This window comes from Balaenoptera borealis, assembly GCF_965194805.1.
Source record: "Balaenoptera borealis genome assembly, chromosome: 10".
In the NCBI taxonomy this organism is placed as follows: Eukaryota; Metazoa; Chordata; class Mammalia; order Artiodactyla; family Balaenopteridae; genus Balaenoptera; species Balaenoptera borealis.
In genome coordinates, this window is record NC_138874.1 from 110547282 (window position 1) to 110571021 (window position 23740).

Here is a 23740-nt window from a genome sequence, read left to right on the forward strand (position 1 = left end):
CATGGCTGTGCGCCATTCAGACTTTATTTGCAAAAACGCGTAACGGTGGTTTGCTGACCCTGATCCACGTGGTTTGAGGGGACGGCTGTCACCACTCCTGGAGGGCACTGGCCATAATTGCAGAGAACCGCTGAACCCCACTTGGGAGGCCCCAGGGGTCCACTTGGTGGAGCTCTAGTTAGAATATTAAATCTATTATTATAAAATATTAAGTCACATCCCATACAGAACTCAACAGGCCTCCGTCCCCTGGGGTCCTGCTCTGTCACAAGGGTGGACCCTACAGCCCCTCCTGGCACAGGCTCAAGGGCGGAGGGTCAGGGGAGGCCCAGGCGCAGAGGGGCTCACGGCTGCCCTCTGTCCCACCTAACACCTCGAGGAAGAAGAGAAGGAGCCAGCAGACTGGAACAGAGGCGGATCCAGCTGCTGGACGCCCGGCCGCCAAAGAGGCTCAACAGATATTCTGAAACCTGGGGTGAGGACCACACTCTGCCTGTGTCTTTCCTTCTCCCCACTGGCCAGCTCTGGGACAAGCCTCATGGCCACCAGCCTGCACTGCGGGGTCTCTCTAGGGCCCGGACAGTCGGGAAGGTCCGTGGAGGGAGGGGCCCTTCTCTTCCTCCACGCCAGCCCCTCATGCTGAGCCGCAGGTACTGCTTCAGAAGCCCAGGGCTCTTTGTGTAGGTCCCTGGGCTTCATCAAGGCCACCACTGGTGCCCCCGCTTGGGCACTTGCTCAGTGCCACCACTTTGATCTTAAGTTTCAGATTTCGGTAATAATTCAATTTTATCCTACTTCATCTAGAATGGTGACAACTGTCACCTTAGACCGTCTAGACAGCTCCAACAGCTGGCACAGCGGGGACCAGATCAGGCTTCCTTGGAGATGTCATGTGAGATCCCAGCTGCCACCCCAAGACTGGGCACTGACTCCTGAGCCTGGCCACTGCATTGTGCTCAAACAGAGCCCCAGGTGCCAAGGGCCGACGTGTCCCACCAAGGGCCCACCACAGCCGAGGAGGGAAGGCTCACTCCTAGCCGACCCTCAGCTCCTGACTCTGGCCTCCGCTGGCCCTGACCCCCCACTGTGGAAACCTGAGATGATGGCATGGGCCTGGTGCCCCGAGCCCTGCCTGGCCCCCTGACGAGGAGTGCAACAAGCCTGGATCGCACAGCCTTGCCACACCCAGCCTTATGAGCCTGGTTGCCACTCGGAACCTCAGTTTCTTCTTCTGCAAAATGGGAACGGCAATCCTCACTTTCCAGGACTGTAATCAAGACAACATGTAACTACATGAACGCACGACTCATCCCTGGCCCACGGGGCGCAGTGGAGCACGGGGACACACAGGCACAGTGCAAGCACGCTGTCGCACATGGCAAGAGCCATCAGTGTTATCTTATCATTTACGTGTTGACCAAAGTTTCCAGGGGTGGGGCCCAGGCCACACAAGGTGCAGGGCTCCGGCTAAACGTTCTCGACATGAACCAGGCTGTCCTCATTCCTGGGGAGAAGGGTCAGTGTGGGCAGGAGAATGACTAGGCAGGTGACCCAAACCAAGGCAGAAGCCCCCGCTGCCTCACTGCTCTGCTCAGGAGTGTTACCGCTGGCCTTCTTGGCTCCTAGGAGGAAGAAGAAGCCCTTTCTGACTCAGTTCATTTCCCTAAGGACAAACTTGGTCATCTTCCTTTTTCCCTGATGAACTTCCGTGTCTGGTGGGGGAGAGGAAGAACTCACCTGAATGGCCTCGCAGAGGTCAACTCAGCCAGCTGCCCCCGCTTCTGCACCAGGCCCTTGACCCTCAGGCCTAGAGGAACCAGGCAAGGAACCCTGAAGGCTCTGGGCCCAAGCAGTTCAGCCTGCAGGGTGGGACTCCTACAGCCCCCCTTCTCCACTGAGGGCCACCAAATACATGGGCACAGCCTTCTCTCTGTCCTGGGGGGGCACTCCCTGCAAACCTACCCCCAGCCCGACTGGGGTTCAAAACCCCACCATCCTGTTCAAAACTATCCTTGGCTCCCCACGGCACATAGAATAAGGTCCCAACTCTCCAGCTGGCTCTCGAGCCCCTCCACGCTCCATCCCAACCACAGCTCCAGGCAAACGGGCTGGTTTCCGGTCTGGGGAGCATCTCTGCGCCATGTCTCTCCTCTCCACTCCAGCTGAGGCGCAGCCTGAGTGGCAGCTGGGGCACCATGCCTGGGCCCACCAGAGAGCATCTCCCCTTCCAAGGAGCTGAGCCCTGCACACGTCACGGTGAAGCCGCCACGTGCCCCTGGTCCCTACTGCTGATTCCTGGAGGGCTCCCGTGAGTGTATCAACTGCCAGTGAGTGTCGGTCCTGCAGTCATCACCTTATTTAACCCCAGCAACAGCCACTATGGATCCTATTTAACAGGTAAAAACACCAAGGCTCAGAGGGCAGAGCTGCGAGCGCTGGTCATACTCTCCGGGTTTCTGCGTGATGATGTGTTTGATGCTGTGACCTCCAGAAGGTTGGGGCCGAGTGTCCTGTCTACTGCCGTACCCCTGGAGCCTACAGGGACCCGACACACAGCAGGTGCTTGGTAAACGATGGCTGAATGAAGGGATGAGTCCAGAACTTGAATCCAAACCCTCAGAGGACACGGCTACCTCACCAGCTTGCAGCTGGCTGCAGAGACACAGCTGCTCCCACCCGACGCCTCTGTAGCCTGCAAACTCCTTAAAGGTAAGGCCGGGGTCTTAGGCATGCTGGTCTCCCCTGAGCCCCTGGTCCAGGCACTCGTACATAGCTGGCATTCAATCAACACATGCTGATTTGAACCAGCTCACAGGGTTGTTGCTGCTTGGAGTCGGAGGGCCCAGAAGCTTCCCATGGAGGGCGGGGCCGTGTCTGAAGTTCCCAGGCTGCTGAAGCTGTAGACCCCACCTCCTGGGGGTCTATAAGTCCCTCCTGGCAGGGGGTGCAAACTAGAACCACAGATACAATTTCCAGGAAAACTGTGGTCAGGAGGCTGCCAAGCTCCAGGGACACGGCTGCTCGGGAACCACGTTCTACCCCTGGGCCATTTCCCACCTGCCCTTGCACCCCGCTGCTTGAGCGCTGGGGGCTGTGCAGCCCACCCCCAGGGACAGGCCTACAGCTGGTCAGCTGTGCGGAGCTCGTGCTGTGCTCGGGGCGCGGGGGAGCAAATACACAGCCCGGTCATCAGAGAGCAGGACGGCAGCACAGAGACGTGACCCAGGGCGGGTGGCACCGCAAAGCCTACCTCAGCGTCCCCACCCGGACCCCACAGGAAGAGCCCGCCTGGCCAGCCCGTCAGGCCCCGTCTGCTGCCGCTCCCCACCTCTCCCCCAGCTCTGCCCTGGCCACGTACAGACCGAGTGGGGCTGCACAGGCACGGTAACTCCAACAGAAAAAACGCCTCGGAGAAGAAGGCAGGCTCTCCCCCTCCCCACAGACCTGCTCCACAGGGGGCACAGCAGGTGAGCCTGTGATGTCCCTGTTCCATGACGGAGCGGACCCTCGAGCATCCAAATGCTCCGTGGCTCCCGGTCCCCTGGTAGAGAGAGCACAGCCCCAGGGAACTTGCACGTCAGAGCAGGGCCTCTTGCCACCCCTTCCTTTACCAGCTGGTGCCTGGGGCCTCGCGAAGGACAGGGTTTCTGAGTGGGTGGCAGAGCCGAGCCCCTTAAACCACGGCTGAGTCCCAGTCCCATCCCTCACGTCCCCACCCCAAAGCCTCCCTGCCTACCTAGGCCATGAGCTCCAGAGGCTGACGGCTCGGCCACCTAATTTGGTGTGGCCTTGAGCAAATGCACTGTCCACTACACGAACCACCTTCCTTCCACCTGTGGCCACTGAGCACTGGACAAGTGGCCAGTCCAAGTTGAGATGTACTGTAAACGTAACACACATCCTGAGCTTGGAAACTTAGTGTTAAAAAAAAGAAAAGCACACATCTCCACTAACAACTGATTCCTATTAATTGCACGTTGAAATGACACTGTTTTGGATATATTGGGTTAAATAAAATATATTGTTAAATTAATTTTACCTGTTCCTTTTTTCTTTTTAACTTTGGCTGCTAGAAAATTTAAAATAATCTCTATGGCTCCTATTCTGTTTCCGCTGCACGGAGCTGAGACTCAGTTACGGCCCTTAAACTGGGTAAGATGCGTCGACCTCACAGGGTTATTCTGAGGAGAAAATTCGATGGGTGAGTCTCTTCTGCAAACCCGCTCCCACCCCACTGGCCAGCAGTCAGCAGCCCCACAGCTGCTGCCTCTCACTCCACCTGTGTGGTCAGAGGCTGCCCTCTGAGGCCCCTGCGGCCCCAGGGCTGGGCAGGGCCACCTCCCCATCCTCCGCTCCAGCCTCCCGGCCCCTCTCAGGCTTCCAGGTGGTGGGCTAGGCGGCCTGCTGCTTCCTTCACTGGGCTGCCCATCCAGCTAGTGACAATGACTTCAAGGCCACAAGCAGTAATAAGTCAAAGAAATAATAACAATGACAGTGGTGACAACACGGATCCCAGGGCCAACATTTCCTGAGGGCGTCTGTGCACCAGGCCTGCTGCAGGCGCTCCCACAAGCTCAAACCCCACATCACACAGAAGAGGACACGAGGGCCCAGAGCGGGACAGTGACTTGCCCAGGGCCACCTGGCTGGCGAGTGGTACACCAGCACTCCACGCCAGGCCCAACTGGCCCCGGAGCCCAGAACCCGCCCTTCCACTCCTGCCGTCCTAGGTGAGGGGCAGACGCGGGCAGGGCTCACAGCTTCCCCACGTGCGTCACGCTGAAGCTCTGGTGTCTCTGCCGAGGGACAACTAACCTCACACCAGTGCAGTTGCCATCTCCCTTCTCTTGCCAAATACTTAATGCTGCACCATCGGCCCACGTCTGCTAAAACGCTCGCCCCAAACACACTGCACTGTGCCGCTCCTCTCCTGGCCGTTTCTGAACGCAACAAAAAAGGGTCTTTTCTGCCGCTGGCTCCCCGGCCTGCATACTTGTTCCCATTTTTATTTGCCATCAATTCTTGGAAAACTCCATTGTCCAAGACTGTTCCAGATTAAAGTGAGATGGAATTCCTCTAGGTGGATTAGGCTTGTTTAAAGCTGGTCCCTACTATCAAGCGGCTACGGGAGGGTGCGCTGGCCCAGAGGTGGAATGCAGTTAGAACCCTCTGCAAGACTGGACCATGGCACTGAGTCCCAGACAGGATCCGTCCTCCCACAGGGGACACGTGATGCTCCAAGACAGAACGGCAGGACGGGAGAAGACCACCCAGATGGCCCACGAGGGCCCTCCCCTGGTCTCAGCATCTTCCCGGGGAACCCACATGAGAAACGGGCAGACAAGAAATTTGGGGTGATAGGGCGAGAAGAGCCCCTCGTGTGAGTGTGAGCACAGCTCCGGCCTGGCTGAGCCACTGGCAGAGCAAACCCTCAACGCCACCTTGCACCTTGTTTGCCAAGTCAGCTCAGTCCTAGCTTGTTTGCTAGGACTCTTCCCTGTGGGACACAGAAGGCCCATTTCTCATACCTCTTTTCCCCATGTCCAGGCATGCCCACCATTTCAGAGGGAGAGCAGGACTCCAGGAGGGAAGGGAGACGAGTGCCCAAGGGCTGCATCCAGAACAGCCTGGCTGGGGGTCAGAGGGGAGGCCGACCAGACCCTGGGCTCGGGCAAGTGCAGGACTGGCTGCGACCCCCTTCCCTCCCACAAGACGAGCCACTCTGGGGATGAGGCGGATGGCAGTAGCCAAGGGCTTAAGAGATCTTCTGGCAAATCACAAAAATGGGTAATGAAGGCTCTGCTTTGGGGGCTAAGAGGATTATTACAGACTGTGGATATGTCCACCTGCAGGGCATAACTGATTTTCTGGGCGCCTCCCCTCGGTACGGCAGAGCCAAACTGCAGGGCCAGTCTCCCTTGTGCTCCAGCCTTGTACTATGGAAGGACCTGGAACAGGACAGCTGGGCCGCACTGCTTGGGCAGAGCTGAAACAGCCTCCTAGGGAGGCCCTGGTGCCAAAACAAGGGACCTCTTCAAGCCCCCGGTGCCCTGGTTTACCAACCAGAAAACTCACAGCTCAAGAAATGCAAAGCCTGCCCAAGGGCTGGGAGGATGAGTCAGTTAGATGGTGTGATATTAGAATTTCGAGGCTACTTCATCAGTGTATGGGCCTAGCGGATATGATAAATAACAGTCACGCTTCCCGACAACGTCCTGAGGCCCTGGGTCAAAGCAGCCTGTGGTGAGAATGCCACCAGCTCCACCTTACCTTCAGGAAACCCGAAGCCTAGTCCCAGCCTCGCCCAGGCCCGTGGTTCCCAAGTGGTGGCATGACCCACCCCAGCAGGGGCCCTCTGGAGAGGTCGTGGCCCACGGGCCATGGGGGGCTTAAGAGTGGCCGGGGCTCTTGTCACTGCTCTGTCACTCAGCAAGCGAGCAGGCAGCCCACACTCAGTTTTCTCCCCTGAAGAGGAAGGGGAGGAGCCCTCCCAGGGTGGATGAGGGAGACGACACCCTGGAGGGGTGCCCAGAACAACCAATTCCCTCCCAACCCTGCTGCAAACACAGGCTGGTACTGTTAGGAGTCAGGACCCCGCTTCCCAGGGCCTGAGCCAGGCTGATGTGCCAAGATGTGGCAGCTGAACGCATCCCCTCCTCTGGTCACCTCCTCAGGGAGGCCTCCCCGTCCCTCCAATCTGAAGCCGGCCACCTCCATCTCCTCTCCCCCACCCGGCATTACAAACCACACCAGCCTGCTTTAGTTTCCTTATGGCACACATATCGCCGTCGGAAATTATCTGGCCTGTGGTTTGCTTGCTTATTATCCCCCCTTTCTAGAAAGTAGCTTATAGAAAGTAGTGGCGATTGTGTGTGTCTTGCAGAAATACCTCTGGGCCTGAGTGCCACCCAGCAGTCACCAGGGAAGTACCTCTGAGTGCAGACGAGGTGGTGGGGAGTGGAGAGGAGAGCGGAGCAGGCCCTAGCGTCCTGGCCTAGGACACCAGATGGTACCGAGAGCAGCGGGCTCGCCTCGGCCTGCACAGCGCGCCCCACGGCCAGGCCCTAGGACGCGGGAGCTGCATGGAGGTGGGAGGGCAGGGGTCCCCCCAGGTGGCAAGGGTCAGCTCAGAGCCCGGAGCTGCCCATCGTCTCAGCTCCAGGCCACTCCCGCTCTGCACTCTCCTCTGGAGCCGGGGCTCTGCCATCTGCCCCCTGCAAGGCTATGTCCATGGGAGGGATGGAGGAGGGGGCAGGGCTGGGCATCATCCTGTCAGCTTCCTGTGTCACTGCCCCCCAGCCCTGCTCCTCACCCGCGGGAGCAGTTTGGTCCATTCACAGCACTTGCTTCCAGTCTGCAGCTTTTCCAGCATCCACAGAACCGACTTCTTCGCCCTCCCTCCCCTCAGCCCCACGGGCCTGCGGACTCCCAGCTGCCGGGCCTTCCAAAGGGCAGCCTCTTCCCAGTGGGAGCAGCTGCCGGCAGTAGCCGCCTCCGTGATACCCGGTGTTCACACCTCGGCTTCTCGGTTCTTCAGGAACCTGGTTAACAACTGTCCACAGCGACCTCTCTGGACACACGGGGTGGCTTCCGGCCCCGCCAGGAAGGCCCTGGCTAATCCAGGCCGCCGGCCCCACTCTCCACGCACAGGGCTCCGTCAAGGGAACAGCTGCGGCGCTGCTCTGCCCACCGCACGACCACCACCCTCTCCACCAAGACGAAACGCGTTACAGGCCCCTGCACTGTCTCAGGGAAGGCTCTGGGCCTGTGGCCTTCAGTGACATACTATGATGTGAGCTCACTGCTACTGCGCGCAAATGAAGCTTCTGGTGGTTGCCTTGTATTTTAGAACCAGCCATTTCTTTTGTTTTCCAAGACAGAAAAAAAAGCCACCCCTCGCCCTCCCCAAAAGGAATTATCCAAGAGTTCTACTATGCACAACTTTCAAAGGAGGCCTTGTTAATCTTCTCGCCATAAATAGGCAATTAACACCCACTCCGAGTCCAGTCAAACCAAGTTCCTGCCGGCTTGGGGACGTGGCAAAGGGCTGGCTGGCCCTCCTGCGTGGCATTTGCTTTCTTTAGTTCTCGACTGTGGCCTGAAGCTGCAAGAAAGGCCAGGAATTCAGGACGGCTGATTCCACAAAAATTTTACAGATAAATGGCTCATGTCAACAGGGACTCTATGTTGATGCCACGCTTGGGACAACGGGGGGACTATGTTACAAAAGGTGAAACGGGCATCATTTCACCCTGTGCGGGTCCCCACGAAAGCCAGCGGCTTGTACAGGATAAAAGGCACAGGTAGGCGGCAGGCGCGTCACCTCAGGCCCGGCTCGTAATTAGTCACACGTCCGTCTCAGTGACCCCGCTCCGTGCTTCCCTGTCTCCGGCCCTCCCAGGGGCAGACCCACAGGCTCACCGAGGGCCTGGAGCTCCTTCCGGGGAGGCGTTACCCCACCATCCCCAGTAAGGACGCAGGGGTAAGACAGGGAGTGCTGAAATCCTTCCGGGTTCTGTCAGGCGGCCCCTTGCCCTGCATCCTTCCAGGCTGGGCTGAGGTCACTGGGCTCTGTTAGCGGATTCACAAAGGCCACTGCAGGCCCCTCATTTTCCAGAGACGCTGCCTCAGCTGATGTACACAGACCAGACGTGGCACAGCTTCGACGCGACCCAGTGTGACAAGCCCTCAGAGCTGTGACAGCATCCTCCTGCGGCCCCGAGCTGCCCCGCCTTCTCCAGCCAAGTCCAGAACAGGGGACCCAGTTTCAAGTGGACAAGGACGGAGAAGCTTCAGCAAAGGTGTCGGAGGCTTGGAGGCAGGCGTGACAAGAAAGGGTAGGAATCGGTTTCCTCAGGGTGGGAAAGGGCAGCCTGGGCTGGCAAAGCACTGATGCATAAGGGTTTGGGGGCGGGATGGTCTCAAGGACACTTGTGGAAACAAAACGAATCATGGTGACCAGCTACACTTCACTTCTGCTGAGAACAGATCATGAAGAAATACAGGCAAAGTGAGGGCTGCAGGTGAGATAACAAAAGGGACTTACGATCAGCAAACTCTAAACACGATAGCTTAAAGACAGTTATCTCTGGGGATTAGGGTGACTGATTCTCGGCCCAGTGAGGTCTGTGGCTTGGAAGCTAATGACAAGATCAACCCCCTGGCTGGGCCTGTTGGTCGCGCCTCCAGAATGTCTCAGCCCCGAACAGGAATCAGCGTGCCCCCTGCCCTGGTCTAGCCCACGGTCCTGTCTGCCAACAGCCCCCTGCCCTGGTCTAGCCCACGGTCCTGTCTGCCAACAGCCCCCTGCCTCCCCCACCCCCCAGTCTATGCTGCTCCCCCCAGCCAGGAGCTTGAGGGCGGGGGCTGTCACTCCCCTGCTTAAAACTCTCTAACGCTTCCCCCTGCGCTCAGAATTAAAGACAAACATCTTCAGAGGACCTCCCGAGAAGGCCCTGCGCTCGGGTCCCCTGCCCCCATCATCCGCTCTGCTCCAGCCACACCAGGCTCCTCCCAGCCCCTTCCTGACTCTGACCTTTGCGCACGCACTCGTGCAAGCCCCCGTACCCACCCCACCTGCACTCTTCCAGGGCCGCCTCAGGGCTTATTTCCGCGGTCCCACAATTCTAAGGCACTGTGAGAACACTCTGGAAGCCTGGCCTCTTTTAAATGCTACCAGGGACCAGAGATGCCCAATGCACACAGCAGGCGGACAGGGCACTGACAGCAACACCGAGGTCCCGGCCATTCACTCTGCCGCCCAACACAAGACTTCAGCAGGCACGCGGAACCACCACGCGTGGGGACTTGCCTTGGAAACATCCAACACAACAGAGTAGACGTTTTCCAGACGTTCCCCACAAAGCAGGGCCAGAGATGTCCTCAGATGCGCCTCCCACCGGCCCACAGGCTGTGGGCTCCTGGGGCAGGGCGTCCGCCTCCTGTCTCCACGCCTGGCACGGGAGCAGGGCCTGACCAGCCGCGGGTGCCCCAAGCTCATGCGGGGAGCTGGAGGGGCTTCCACCTGGGCACCTGGGTTATGAAGCAGAGGCCCCATCCAGAAAGCCCTGGGCACCCCCAGAGCTCTGTCGCCTCAAGCACCCTTCGGCTCAGAGAGGCTCTCAATTAAAGCATGGAAAATCACCGAGTGGCGTTAAAAGCTGCCTCCCTGGCATGTCCCCAGTTGAACTCCTTCTATTTTTCTTTTCCCCAGGAGATCAAAGCTATTGTGTCAACACTCGGCCCTGATCCGAGTGACCTTAAGCAGATGGCTTATGCAACCTGGTGGCTGTGCCTGGGACACAAGGAAGGATCCAGGGGTCTGAATGGGGATTTCCTCAAATTATGAGAACCCCCATCAGGGCTTCTGTGGTGTTTCTGAGAGAAAGGAAGGACGAGAGAGAGCTGAAACTCGTCTCCCGCCCGGGCCCTGCCCTGCTCCACGGCTGCAGGATCACGACACCCCGTACCAGAAGCAGCAAGCCCAGCTGACTGCCGGAGCCCACGAGACAGGCCGCAGGGTGCGGCTCTGACGGGAAAGCATCATCCCTGGCTGGACGCACGCCACGCGAGTCCTGCCCACACCCATGAGAAACAGGAACTGTCATCCCCATTTTACAGACAAGAAAATGGAGGCTTACAGAGGGTGACCTACCCAAGGGCACACAGCTCAAAAAAGTAGCAGAGTGGGGAACTGAGCCCCACCTGACACCAGAGCTCACACTTTCTCCTCTACGCCGCCCTCTGTGTCCCGCGAGTGTCAGCTACCTGGAAGGGGCACCTGGGGGCAGATCACGGCACAGGAGGAGCACTGAACCCGGTCTTCCCAGCCTCCTCAGGAGCCGCGTGGCTTTGCGCAAGTCACCAACTCTCCCGGACTCTCGAGTGAGGGGTGAACAAGAGCAGAGGTGGCAGATCACTTAGCAGTGGCTGCCAAGATCACGGAGGGGAAGATTCTAGACTTCCTCTGAGTTCAACCAGAAGGACCACCGCAACTGACCAGCAATCTCTGTCAAGAGCATGGAAGGAGCTGCCACCCTTGGCATCCACTGCTCTGATGGCCTGGGTCTTAAAGGCTCTCTTCCTTTGTTCAAGCCCATTCTGTTTCCTCACGGGAAGCAACTATTCCCATGTGCCCACAGTGGTTTTGCCTTTACTTTTATTTAGCATTTATATCATCCCAGTTGGAATCCCAGGGCTTTCCATGACTATTCCTCAAAGGTCTTAACACCCATCTGCATTCCGTGTTGTGGAGGGCGACCCGCCTCTGAACTGCTCTGCTTGCTGCCAACACAGTTCCCCGCACCAGCAGGAAGGATGCTAAGGGTGCAAAGGGGCAGGAAACTGGAGCCAGTGAGGTGGCCGGCCGCTGGCAGAGGGGACAGAAGGCCATAAAGGCTCAGGCAGGCCAGGCCTGAGCCCAGGACTCTGCCAAGAGAAAGCACAGCTGGCCTGCAGCTGCCAGGGCTGCCGGAGTGCAGCCAGTGGTGTGAGGGCCACCGCTCGTTAAAGGCAGACCCCCCCCACCCCAGCACACAGGCCAGAGCAGGAGACTGACCGGGGGAGCCTCACCCAGGGGCGACCCTGCCAGCAAAGAGGCACGAGTCACTGAGGAGCGTCTGCGATGAGCCTTCCGCTGACCTCCCCCACCAACCCCTCACCCTTCAGAGCCCACGCAGCCCTGGCCAACCTGCTCTCCTGGACTCGTCCGCAGGACCGTGGCTCTCAGCGTAGTTTCTACCTCGTGCTTCTTTCCTACCCCACACTGCCCCCGGCCAGCTTTCACCGGCCCCTCCAACATCTGCTAACACAACAGTTGCTGCCTGTTCTGAGGCCTGCTCTGGGAGCTTCGGGGGCTCAGTGTGTGGGCAGCTGCAATCAATCAAACCTCTGTTCCAGCATCCTGACCCCTCCTCACAAACGTCTCCCTTCTGTTGGAAGCACTGTTGAGAAATACAATTTGTTGCTCTTTCAAGCTGACCAGCTTGGAGTTAAAAATACAGCAGGGCCTGTGACACCCAGGGCATGGCGTTCAGCGGGTAATCCTTGATTGTCGCTTTTGCCGAAATCTTCGCTCACACACATGCGATCCATGTCTAAATGGCCACGCACAGCCCAGGTCTCACTGGGAGTCAACCAACGCTTGGTGCTCAAACCAGGCCTCAAAAAAGCAGTAATAAATAATGTCAGCGCAAGTCCCACTAATAAACAGCTCACATGCTCAGGTCGGGCCCTGCCCTCCATGGCACACACCGTCCTTTTGCAAAGAGGCGGCTGCAGCTCCACAAAAACCACCAGGCAGAAGGCGGCTCGACAGAGCGCGTGAGGAAAGCTGCGCGCGGAGGTCAGCAGGACCAGCCCCGGCGCGCACGAGGCAAGACTGACCCCCGGGCCACCTTCGAGCATCCGGCTCTGTGGAACGAGGGGCTGCAGTCACGGTTACAGGGAGGGAGGGCCTTTCGGGGCCAGGTCCTTGCGCCATCCCTCCCCGCGGGGGCCCCCTCCCTACAGTCGCCCGCCCTCACTCAGGACCCAGCTCCCTGCCTGAGAGCCCGGCACTCAGGCTGTAAGAAGCAAAGACAATCTGAACGCAATTCTCACCAGCCCCCTCCCCCACTGCTGCGAGGGACAAGAGCCACGGCTGCTGCCAGCTGGGAGCTGTGCCCGGAGACCCGGCTGGGAGGGCAGGGCGCCCGCAGGGGCGTCGGGTGGGCTCCGGGGGTCCCTCCCATCCTGGTACCACGGGTGACAGACATGAGACAAGAACGCTCACACATGCCAGCCTCCTCTGGCAGGTGGCGATTCTGATTCTCTCCCCATTTCACAACCCCCAGCTCTAAAACATGGAGTTTACCGCAGGCCGAGCAGGGTGGCAGGGCAGGCCTCCTTCCCATTTTCAAAAGAGAAGGATGAGGCAAGAAGAGGAACCAGCAAGAAGAAATAAGTGGCAAGGACAGAAGAGGGAGGGTAAAATCAGAAGGAAGGAGATGTCGGATAAAGAAAAGGGGCGTCTTCAGAACGTCACCCTCTAAGCCCAGTTCTGCCTCTGTAGATGCCCAGAACAAGCCCACGCCTTCCCTCCCAAGCCCTGCCATCACGACGACAACAGTCAGTATCTGTCAGCGCTCCCTGGGCCAATGTGCAGGTGATGTGTGTGTAGATAAAGACACACACATGTATCAAAAGATATCACAGATACACACATTTATACACAGACATCCATACATAGCTACACACATACATACATGTGCACACAGACACACTGACACATTTACACAGCATACACACACACACGCACACATGCGCACATACGTGACTTCCCCTATCCCTCCCAACAGTGGTGGTGGCAGTGCCGGTATTATCTGCTGCACAGAGATGTTAAGCAATTTGCCCAGGGCTGCCAGCCTCCTGCCCCATCTCTGAGGCCTTCTGATTTGTCAACGCCTCGCCCCCCCAAATGAGGATCTAAAGGTGAACACCGTGTTCCAGAAGGGTCTGTTTCCTCAGGAGGGGCTGGGAGGGACACAGCCCAAGGTCACATCTACCTCTCAAGGCCTCGGCTTCTAGCTCAGAGCCCGTACCTCAGAACGGTGCCCACCCCAGGGCCTCCCTGTGTACACGAGGACCTCAGGGCGTCTGGCCTCTCCTGCCCTCCTGACTCTCCCGGGGTCCCACCCTGGTCCCTTTTCTGTGGCAGCCGGGAGATGCTCTGGCTACCATCCTTGCTCTGGGCGCCGCTGGTGCTCACACAGACCCCAGGGAGGTCCCAGGGAGGTCCCAGCCCCGGTCAGCGCCTCTGGTGGCCGGAGTTTATCAGAGCTGCCCGTTGTCCCAAAGGTCTGACCGCAATGCGCTCACTCTGTACCTTCAGCCCGAGTCTCTCACGCACCTGGGCCCAGAGCCCACGCACACGGGGGCTCCTTGACAATGATGCTCACGCGGAACCCCTCCCGCCAGGGAGGCGAACGTATAAAGCAAGATCAAAAGACCCACGAGAGAGAGTCTGCGATCCGGCTGCAGGAAAGGGTAGCAGGACACAGAGGGCAGCGCTGACCCTCGGCACAAGCCAGCCTTCCTACCGTCGTGCAGACCCGCTCGCTTCCCGGCAGCTACAGATGCGGGTAAGAGCACGCGGAGGCCAGGGTCTGGGGGCAGTAAGTCCTGCACCAACCGCTGTCTGGCTGCGAGCAGGTCCCCGCCTCCCTCCCCCAGCAACACCACCACTCACAGGGTGCCGGCTGCAGGGCCCCACATGCTCCAGGCTGCATCCAGGGCTCTTCAAATGCATAGAGGTGGCCCTGGGCCTGGCTTTCAAGGCTCCCGGAGGAGGAAGGCCCACCTCTCGAGGCCATGAATCACCCGGTTGGGGGAGCCGAAGCAGGCGGCGCCCCAGGGGAAGAGGGCTGGCTGGGTCTAGAGGCTTGGTCGGGGGTGGCTCAGAGCCCATCCATCCCCAGGGCTCTGGCCGCAGCCCCTCGGCCCACGCGCTTCCCAGGGGCCCCTCCTCTGCTTTCCCGGGACCCTGCCCTCTCCAGGCCTTGGCTGGGGAAAGACAGGCAGAATGAGGGCAGACCCCTGCGGGCCTTGGGGGGCTGCCTGGAGCCAGGGAAGCAGTCCATACACCTGGGCACAGTCCCACCGGGCGAAATATCTTTAGATGGTTTCTACCCAAGTGAGGACGGGAAATGTCTCCAGTGATGCCAGTGGTGTTATTCCAACCCGTGGCTAGTAAAATACAATTACACCTGTACGTTATTTTTATGACCTATCTAGCTTATTAGCTAATAAAATAAGCTCAGCATTAAAAATTTAACTGCAGCCATTTATCGTACCCACAACTCAGGGCTCTGGGTTTCCTTCAGCAGTCACCCAAATCTGTTACCTTTCCAGCCTTTTTACCTATTTACATTTCTCCAGGAAGGAAAATTCCACCTGCCTGTCCAACTTGAATGAATGTGTTCGATCGTTGTCTAGCTTGGACACCCCTGGAGAGGCGCTGGGAGGAAGGGAAACTGACCATGAGGGCAGGGTCTGGGCTCTTGGACAAAGGTGGCCAGAAAGGCTGGACTCAGGGGTCACGTGCGTGGTCTAGACCAGAGATACCTGCACCTCTTCTTTTGGGGGGACCTCTAGGCTTGGAGGGAGAACTAGAAGAGAAGGAAATGCCAAAACAGAAGCTGTATTTTCATTCTGAAATGAAAGGAGGCCCGGCTGAAAAAGCAGCACTGGCCACTGAAGGAAGGCAGTGGTGCCCGCCTGGGAAGGGGTGGACACGACAAGCCTGCCTGCACAGACGTGGCCATACGCTCACGAGCGAGGCCAACCTCTCACCGCCAAGCTAGTCCCCACTCCCTCAAGCCCAGCCGTGACAGGTACTCACATAACAAGACTAGAAAAGATAATGCTCAAACCGTGGCTCTGAGCACCTGAGGAACCCCTGAACACAGAACCCAGAGCGCCGCGTTCTACCCACCACACCCATCTGTCCTCGAGTGGGCAGGTGGTCACAAGGACCAGCCCTGCTCCCTGCCTCACTGTCACGCTCTGATCCTTGGGACCCCGCAGTGAGAACCAAACGCAGGCAGCGCTCAGGCTTGGAGACTGTCCTGATAATGGTGTATTAACTCCAAGTTCATCTCATTCAAACCCATACCCAAGATCAGTGTTAGCACGAGGCAGGGCTCTGAGACTCGGAGGATAAAGCACAAGTGACAGGGGTGTGTGGCCAGAGGCCTCGCCTACAGTGAACAGCAAGGATGATTACACAGGTGGCACAGAGCAGAGTGACAACAATTTCTTGATGGTCTCACACTGTTGGCAGTTTAATCAAAAGAATAAGTGCCTCCCCCCATTTCTCGTTCTTTAAAACTATCACCCACGGCCCTGATCTCAGGATCAGCATGATCCGAGAGACACTGAATCCCGGCCTGTGCCAGCAGTTCCTACGGCGGCTGCAGGGATGGGCTCCTGGGAGAGGCTCCAGAAAGTGCCAGGAGGGGGACCACCGGTGTCTGGTGATGCTGGACTGCCCGACACCCTGCCTCTCATCATCTGTCTGTTCCTGTACCGCTAGCACGTGTGCAGAGGGAAAGAGCATTTCTGATTTTAAATGGAAAGAAATAGATGTTTAAAAAAAAAATGGGGAGCTTGATTTCCTCTTTCACTGTATAGAATTTTAAAAACGAGGAAATAAACCCACTTCCTGGGCATTTCCGACACTGGCACCCTGCAGTTGCCCGGGATGGGCCAGGAGCCGTGGCGGCTCCGATAAGCACCTGGTTGCTTCTGCAGCGCCTTCTGGGGCTCTTACCTGTGCCATCTTGGCCAGGTCCAGGGAGGGCCTCTGCTCCTGTGCCTCCTCGGGACGCCGCCGCTTGACGCCGACCTTCTTGTCGTTAAGGACACACGGCTGGGAGCGGCTGCGGGAGAGCCCACTGGAGCGTCTGGCCAGCTCCGGCGTCGAGGCAGGGGTGCTGCTGGCTGAGGGGGGACAGTACTCCGCAAAGGAGAACTGCTCGTGCGAGCAGGAGAGGGACCGCTGCATGTCCAGTCGGGCCCCGCCCACGGGGCTCGGGTCGGGGCCCCAGATGTCGCCTGCCTGTCTGCAGGTGGCCGAGCCCGGCACCCCCTGGCAGGGCTGACCGCCAAATCGGGGGTGAAGTCCCGCCTGGTCGTAGGGCGAGGAGAGCACGTTGGCGCGGGACGGGAGGCTGAAGCTGGAGCTCCTCTGCATGGTGCTGAAGCCGTTGGAGTAGCGCTGGACGCTGCCCCCGCTGTAACAGCGCCTCTTCTCAACAGGAGTCCAGACTTTGGACCCCAGGGGCCTCCACGACGTTCGGCAGCTGGACATCTCGTCGGAGAAGGACAGCGACCGGCACTGGCGCTTGCTGGGGGGCGCTGAGGGGTTCCCGTTGTGGTCACTGAGGCTGAGGTCTTTGATCAGGTTGGTGACCGCGCAGGCAGTCGCGGCCTCCCGGTGCCACAGAGCGCCGTCCTGACACTTGTCGGGCAGGCACTCCCAGATGCTGGCGCTCGGCTGGTCGATCTGAAGAGGGCACTTCCTGTCCAGGTCTCGCCATCTGTCATTTTCTGGTTCGCAAACGACAAAGAGAAACAGGATTTGAGAAGGCCTTCGTGCCAGCCCTCTACCTCCTCACCAAGAACCCGTCTTAAACAGGATGTTAGAGCCAGAAAGGCCCTTAAAAGCCATGCAGTCCAACCTCGCTTCACAGGTGAGAAACTGAGGCTCAGAGAGGGGACAGGAGTCCCACGGTGCTGACCCAGAAGCAGGGCTTCTGGGTCTAGGATCCAGGCAGCCCCCAGGACGCCTGAGACGGTTTCCTCGCCAACATACCGTACTGCCTCCCAGGAAAGTCCAAAGCACTACTGTTCACCCCAAAGGCTCCTCATTCTCTAGAAGGGAAACTGACTTGCCTCACCCCTGCCCTGGCCGGCAGCAGAGTGGGGGCAACATGTCTGTTACGTCCCGCCTTAGGGCTCTGCTGCTCTGGGGCTGGGACTCGACGCCCTGGCGGGAAGACCACAGCCAAAGATGAGTCTGTCAGAACTTCAGAGGGGCTGGAGGCGCTGCCAGGTTAGTGCATCTGAATTCCATCCTTAAAATACTTGCTGACAATGGAAACTGGACATTTCATGGATTTACATCCCCTCCACCAAAATGTTCCACAACCAACAACATTAGCTGCCAATCACTGAGGACTTTCCTTGTGTTCACTTGCTCTCTGGCTGAAATCGAGGACAAAGTGGCTAAAATCTATAGAAGTAAGTCTTGGGCTGCAGAGACGTAAGGGTACAATTTCAACTTACACATTCGGGTCTCTCCTTGAATGCATGGATAAACAAGCTAACCCTGCTAGGAAATGCGGACTTTTGCACTTGAACCCTTACTTTAGAGAAATATTCAAGAACTGCTTGTTAGTTTTCTACTATGGAATCAGGCACTGTGCTGAGAATTTTAGGAGAACAAACTTGACACAGTTCTTGTATTCAAGTTCACAATACAAAAGCAAAGTTAAGAAATATGCTGTGCTGCCAGGGGTCAACATGCTACCACGTTTCTATGTTTTTCTAATCTACACATATTTATAAACTGTGCAAATGTGAATATGGAGAAAAGTATGGCTGAGTCAGTCAGTAGAAGGAGAGAAGTAAAATCTGAAACGACAGTCAGTAGCTATTTCACACACACTGATTCTCAGCACTGCAATCAGTTACTGCACATCCACAGTGGGTGGTGTAACCCCGCACAGTGCCCTGCACGGCTACCACTGCTGCCCAGATGGGGAGACCCAGGCTTGGGGGGGTGGAGTAAGTGGCCCCGAGCCACATACCTAACAAGTGACGAGATGCAGACCCAGGCTGACCCAACCCAAAGCCCTTTGCTCTTTTCGCTACACTGCAGCACTGAGGGAACCACAAGGCAGTCTGACCTTGGCCCTGCCCTCAAGGAGTTTACTAGTCGTTCAAGATGAGCCATCACTCAGAAAACTGTGACGTCCTTGCTCCAGGCAGCAAGGACTGTAGGACCATCTTCTCTACCAGTGGCCATTTCTCAAAGGGCCCCGAGAGACACACCTAAGGAACTCACTCCATGCTGAGTGCCACAAGCAGCAACTACTGGACAGGTTCAAAGGGAATGACCAGTGAGGCCCAAAAGGAGCTTCACGAGCCAAAGGAAAAGCCAGATCAGGGCTAAACGTGACGCTGCCTCCTCCAGGGCACCCTGTGCGCCCATGAGACGCAGAGCCTGAGGCGCTGGGACCCTGGACAGGGGACATGGCGGGAATCGTCCAGAGGCTGTTCCCACAGGAGGGCCTTAGAAGCTGGAGAGGCAGGAGAGAGATCTGCCAAGTTAGGCCAGCTGGGAACAAAGCAGGACTGACGCTAAACATCCAGGTCAACTCATCCCTGAAATCTGCCCAGGCCCTGACACACGGCAAGTCTCGATACGTGTTCCTGTAACTTAATCATTACTAAAAACTGACAAATCATTACTAAAAATTATCTTTTTGCAAATAGCATTTATGTTGTTCAACATAGGTCCTCACTACCTACCACTCCTCAAATATTCACCATTCTTTTTTTTTTTTTTTCTTTTTTTTTGGCCACACCGTGCAGCACGTGGGATCTTAGTTCCCCAACCAGGGATCGAACCTGCGCCCCCTGCAGTGGAAGCGCAGAATCTTACGCACTGGACCGCCAGGGAAGTCCCTCACCATTCTTTTAAAAGAGTTTCAATTTGACATCTGTCAGCAGCTGTAAGTTCAGTAAACTAATACTAGAGTAAAATGTTTAAAAATACAAACTAACCTTGACTGAGTCAAGACAATCTCTGATTTAGAAGAGGAAAAGTTATCCTCAGAAACAAGTGGAGATTTATGTATGATGATGTTCTTCAAAATGATATGAGTGATGGCAAAATGGTAAACACAACTAAAACGTCCTACAGTAGGGGGCTGGTTAAATAAAGTACCAAGGAATACCATGGAGCATGAAAAAAGCAGTTTCAAAGAATATTAATGATGTGGAGAAATGCTAATGATGCAATACTAAGTAAGCATAAAGAAACAGGATACAAAACTGTATAGACAGCGTGATTCCTATTTAGTGAAATACATATGTTATATGGGAAGATAAAAAGGAAATAAACGAAAATGTTCACGGTTGATTGGCAGAGAGCTAGTTGATTTTTCTCATTTTTGTTTCCCTGGAGCTTCTACGTTTTCTATAAGGACAAATATGTGGAGGACCAGGGCCTATGACCCCATCCTCCTCTGGGTTTGCTCCTTTGGTCTTTTAGGAAGTTCCCATCAAACAATGCTCGCCACCGACTCCCCTTCTGGGACAAGGCATTGAGGTGCCACATGGGCCACAAATGTGGTCGATGAGGAAGGAACCAAGGACCCAACCGAGGGCAGTGAGGGCCCCAAGATGGCACCATAGTGGCCCCAACTTAAGGAGCCTAGAGCCCACTGGAGACGGTCTCTGTCCCAGGCCTTGGGAAACCTGGGAAATTAAAAGAGATTGGTCCTATCCTCAGAAGATACCACTTTCTGTTCCATTTTTCTTTCACTGCCCTGGAATTTTCCCCATCTCTAGGGAGATAGTGAGACAAAGGGCAAGTGGAAGCCAGTTAAGCATGAACATCCTGTCTCTCCACTGGCTACCTTGTGATCTTGGTGCTTCCTAACTCGGGCCTCCCTACTCCAGTCCCATTTCCTTTCTGCCCCCAGAGAACTTTCTGAGGCCCGCACATGTCGTGGGCCCCGTCTACTCGTGGTCTCCCCAGTAGGCCCTGTGCTCCAGGCACGCCGGACTTCCTGTGACAGCAGAAGTCAGACAAGAGTCAGGGAGAGCCAAGATCATCCTTGAAAACCCCTGAAACAGCCCATAAAGCCCACTCCTCCTGGTTTTGTGTACAAAGCCCTGAAGAGTACATAAAACTAAAGTTTAATAAATCGATTGCAGGAAGGAGCACAGGTGGCATCTCTTGCAGAGGGGTGTGCATTCGACTTGTTTTGCGGTTTAACTATCAAATCCCCAGTGGGAACTGGTGTTGGATGGCTAACTCTCACGTGCTCCTACCTGCCTACAGGAACTACCTGTCTCTGTTTTGAAGAGTAAGCCTCTATTGACCTTAATACATAGATGTCTTTGTTGTAGGGAGGAGTAAAAGAGTCAGTTCTCAACTCAATCCACCGGTTAAATGCGGGTACAGCGCGACCGCCGTGGACCTGCAGCTTCCCCTCCCACGTGAGCTCTTCCATGCCTTCACACCTTTGCAGAGACCTGCACCAGTCTCTTACTTCCCATTTCAGAGCCAACTCAAACATCACCTCCTCTGCAGATACGCCCTCCCATACAAGCCCTTGGGCACCTGCAGCTTTTTGCCTAGACTTTCAATCACGTGACTCATGTTAAGTGAACTTTAATGATCTGTTCATGTGTGTATGTCATCTATTGAGCTAGAAGTTCTGGAGCACAGTCCCAGCATGACCCTCCCGTGCCCTGCACACAGCTTGGCACACAGCAGACCTCAGCCGGTGGTGGGTGGAAGAAGGAGGGTATGACGAAGTGCAGATAAAAACTACAGAGCAGACCATGGGTGCTCACTTGGTCTCGCTTATCCTCTGTCCCTGGCACAGGTAACTGTTCCTTGGCCAGGCAGGTCCAACCTGGGCTGTGCCTTGAACTCCCCACCCCACCACGGCCAGGGATGGTTGTGTATGAACTAGCCAGGACACTGGCTGGCACCGCAATAGCTAAGATACTTTGAAAACACGAAGCACTGCCCGATACTGAGCACTGCTACTGTGTGTCAACACCAGCCAGGTGGCCACTTGTTCTGTCTGCGGAGCAGATAATATTTTAATTGTTTCTATCTTTATCGCTTCACGAAGTACAATATAAGAAAAGTAAAAACAATCGAGGCTATGTTTAGCCCTTGTGTTTTCCCCCTTCGCTCAAGGAACAGAAGGCGATTTGTTGGGTCAGGTCACCAGACAAAAGAAACAGGAATAGAAGCTAATTTTTCATGGCAAACCGCCCTGAGCGTTAGGCCCAACGTCACGGTGTACAAAAGGCCTCGGTTCGGCTCCAAGGAGAGGATACCGGACACCCCCGCCCCTCCATTCAATACCACTTTTGCACAAACAACTATAACTCTTCCAGAAGTGACAATGGCCATGGACGTGGGGATTCCACTGAGCAGGGCTCACTTGGTGTGGTGGGAAGGGTGTGGACTTGGGTTCGAGCCTCAGCTCTGCAAGTGACTTAATCTCTCAGAGCCTCCGTTTCTTCATCTATAAAACGAGGGGACTGGTGATGACCACCCTGCAGAGCTGTTCTGAGAACTAAACAGTTGCCTCGCACAGGGCCTGCGAGGACGGAACAGGCTCTCGAGACGGCAGCCGTGACTGTGACCACGCTGCAGAAGGCTGGGACGGCTGAGCCTCGGCCCTTCTGCAACCGGGGACCCATCTCTGTGGGGTCTGGTTGGAACGGGAACCTGGACGCTCTGCACGAGGATGTCTCAAAGTGTGGTTTCAGGACCACCTGCAGGGGCATCCCCTGGGTTGTTAAAATGCAGATTCCCAGGCCCAGATTCTGATACACAGAATCTCTAGGGGTAGAAGCCTGCATTTTAATAAACTCCCCAGGTTATTTTAACACGAAGTTGTTGAGAACCGCTGCTCTGGACTGCAGGCTACACAGGGGCCTGGGTTCTCACACACCTCTGCGGCAGTCCAGTCAGACCACCCAGACACACCAGGAAGCTTCTGCAGGGTTGACCATCCCAGTCTCTAAAAATCTGGACTTAGAACGTCATTGAACACTGGCGTTCTGGTGTTTGTTTTGTTTGGGGCCAACAACAGAAAGTAGAATTACGGAGAAGGAGGACCCCGCCCTTCAAGTTCCTCAAGGTCCCTTCTCACAGGAGGGGGTGGGGACCCCGAGCTGCACGGCATGTTCTGGATGGAGGGCCGGTGGGAAAGGCCCGAGAGGCCCACCATTCACGTGAAGGGGATAGCGTGAGCCCCCCTCCCGCCGAGACACACCGTGGCCTAGAGCTTCTCAGGGACGTTCCCAGCACCACGCCTCCAGCAGACGGGGCACAGCCCTGGGACACAGGGCCACTCAGGCTCTCGGCAAGCCCCCCGGACTTCAACCCTCAGGAGCAGCTAAAGCTCCTCCACTTCCCTGCCGAGCCTGCCTTCACAAGGCTGAGGTCACACACAGGAGCGGCATCAGCGCACACGGCACTCTTCCCACGGATGTGGGGCAAACTACGCAAAACACACGAGCCACGTAAGCATCTAGCTCTCTCGCAGATGGCCTGACTAGGTGGCCTCCACGGTGCCTGTCCAAGCCGAGGCACCACGACCGAGCCTGACACTCCCCGAGGCACAGAAGCCGACGGGCACACACGTGGGGGCAGGAGCTCAGACCCCCCAGCCGCATCACAGGCTTTGGTCCTCAAGCCACCCCCTGATGAAGGAGGGCAGAAGGCTGCTGGGTGAGCAGATCCAGAGCTCAGAGAAAGAAAACACCCAGAGGAACACAAATAGCATCTGACCTCAAATGTTCTTGTTTCCATTTCTGCCCTTAAACTTGAAGGGAGATTCCCAGGGGCCCAGGTTCTGAGTGGACTGCAAGCCTTCTTACGTTCAGAAGACAGAGGATATTTACAGCCTTGGATATCTTTATCCTGTGTTTAGAGGCTGCCTTACGGTGACATAACCACAGCAGAATGTGGTTTCTAGAAAAGGTTAAACACCTGAAGCACAGACCCGAGGTACAGAAGGTTCTTGCTGCTGCCCGGGCTGGGGCAGCAGGCCTCAGTCAGATCAAGGCTGGCTGACTCATTCCTGGATTTCACACCTGTCTATTGTGCTGACATCAGTCTCCTGCCCTGCCCTGCCCTGCCCTGTGGGTTGGGCTGTGCTAACTTGGCCTCAGGGCTGCAAGGACTCTATGCTTGATTTGGGGGTAGAAGCTCACCAACCCTTTCAAGGGGAAACTCAAGAGAATTGAGGTGTCTCTCTGAAACCAGCTTTATTAAACCGGTCTTATGAAAAGAACACAGGTGGAAAAACATACAGGGCAAGGACATGAGCTATCCCTCAATGGCGTCAACTACTCTTAAATGAACTTTTAGAGGCCCTGGCCCACGGGAGTGCCTCTTTCCCTGTATCACCAGAATGGAGACTCAATTCAGAGC

General features: G+C 56.5%; 1 protein-coding gene across 5 annotated transcripts in view; it reads right to left on the reverse strand.

Annotated features, from left to right (window-relative positions):
- The window catches only part of FAM53B (family with sequence similarity 53 member B), a 128268-nt gene that overhangs the window by 38634 nt on the left and 65894 nt on the right, over nucleotides 1-23740 (reverse strand). For all 5 annotated transcript variants that reach the window (XM_082407366.1, XM_082407365.1, XM_082407364.1 and 2 more), the window contains exon 4: nucleotides 16310-17088. In XM_082407366.1, the coding sequence (XP_082263492.1) occupies nucleotides 16310-17088 (779 nt within the window). The remainder of the gene's footprint in view (nucleotides 1-16309; nucleotides 17089-23740) is intronic.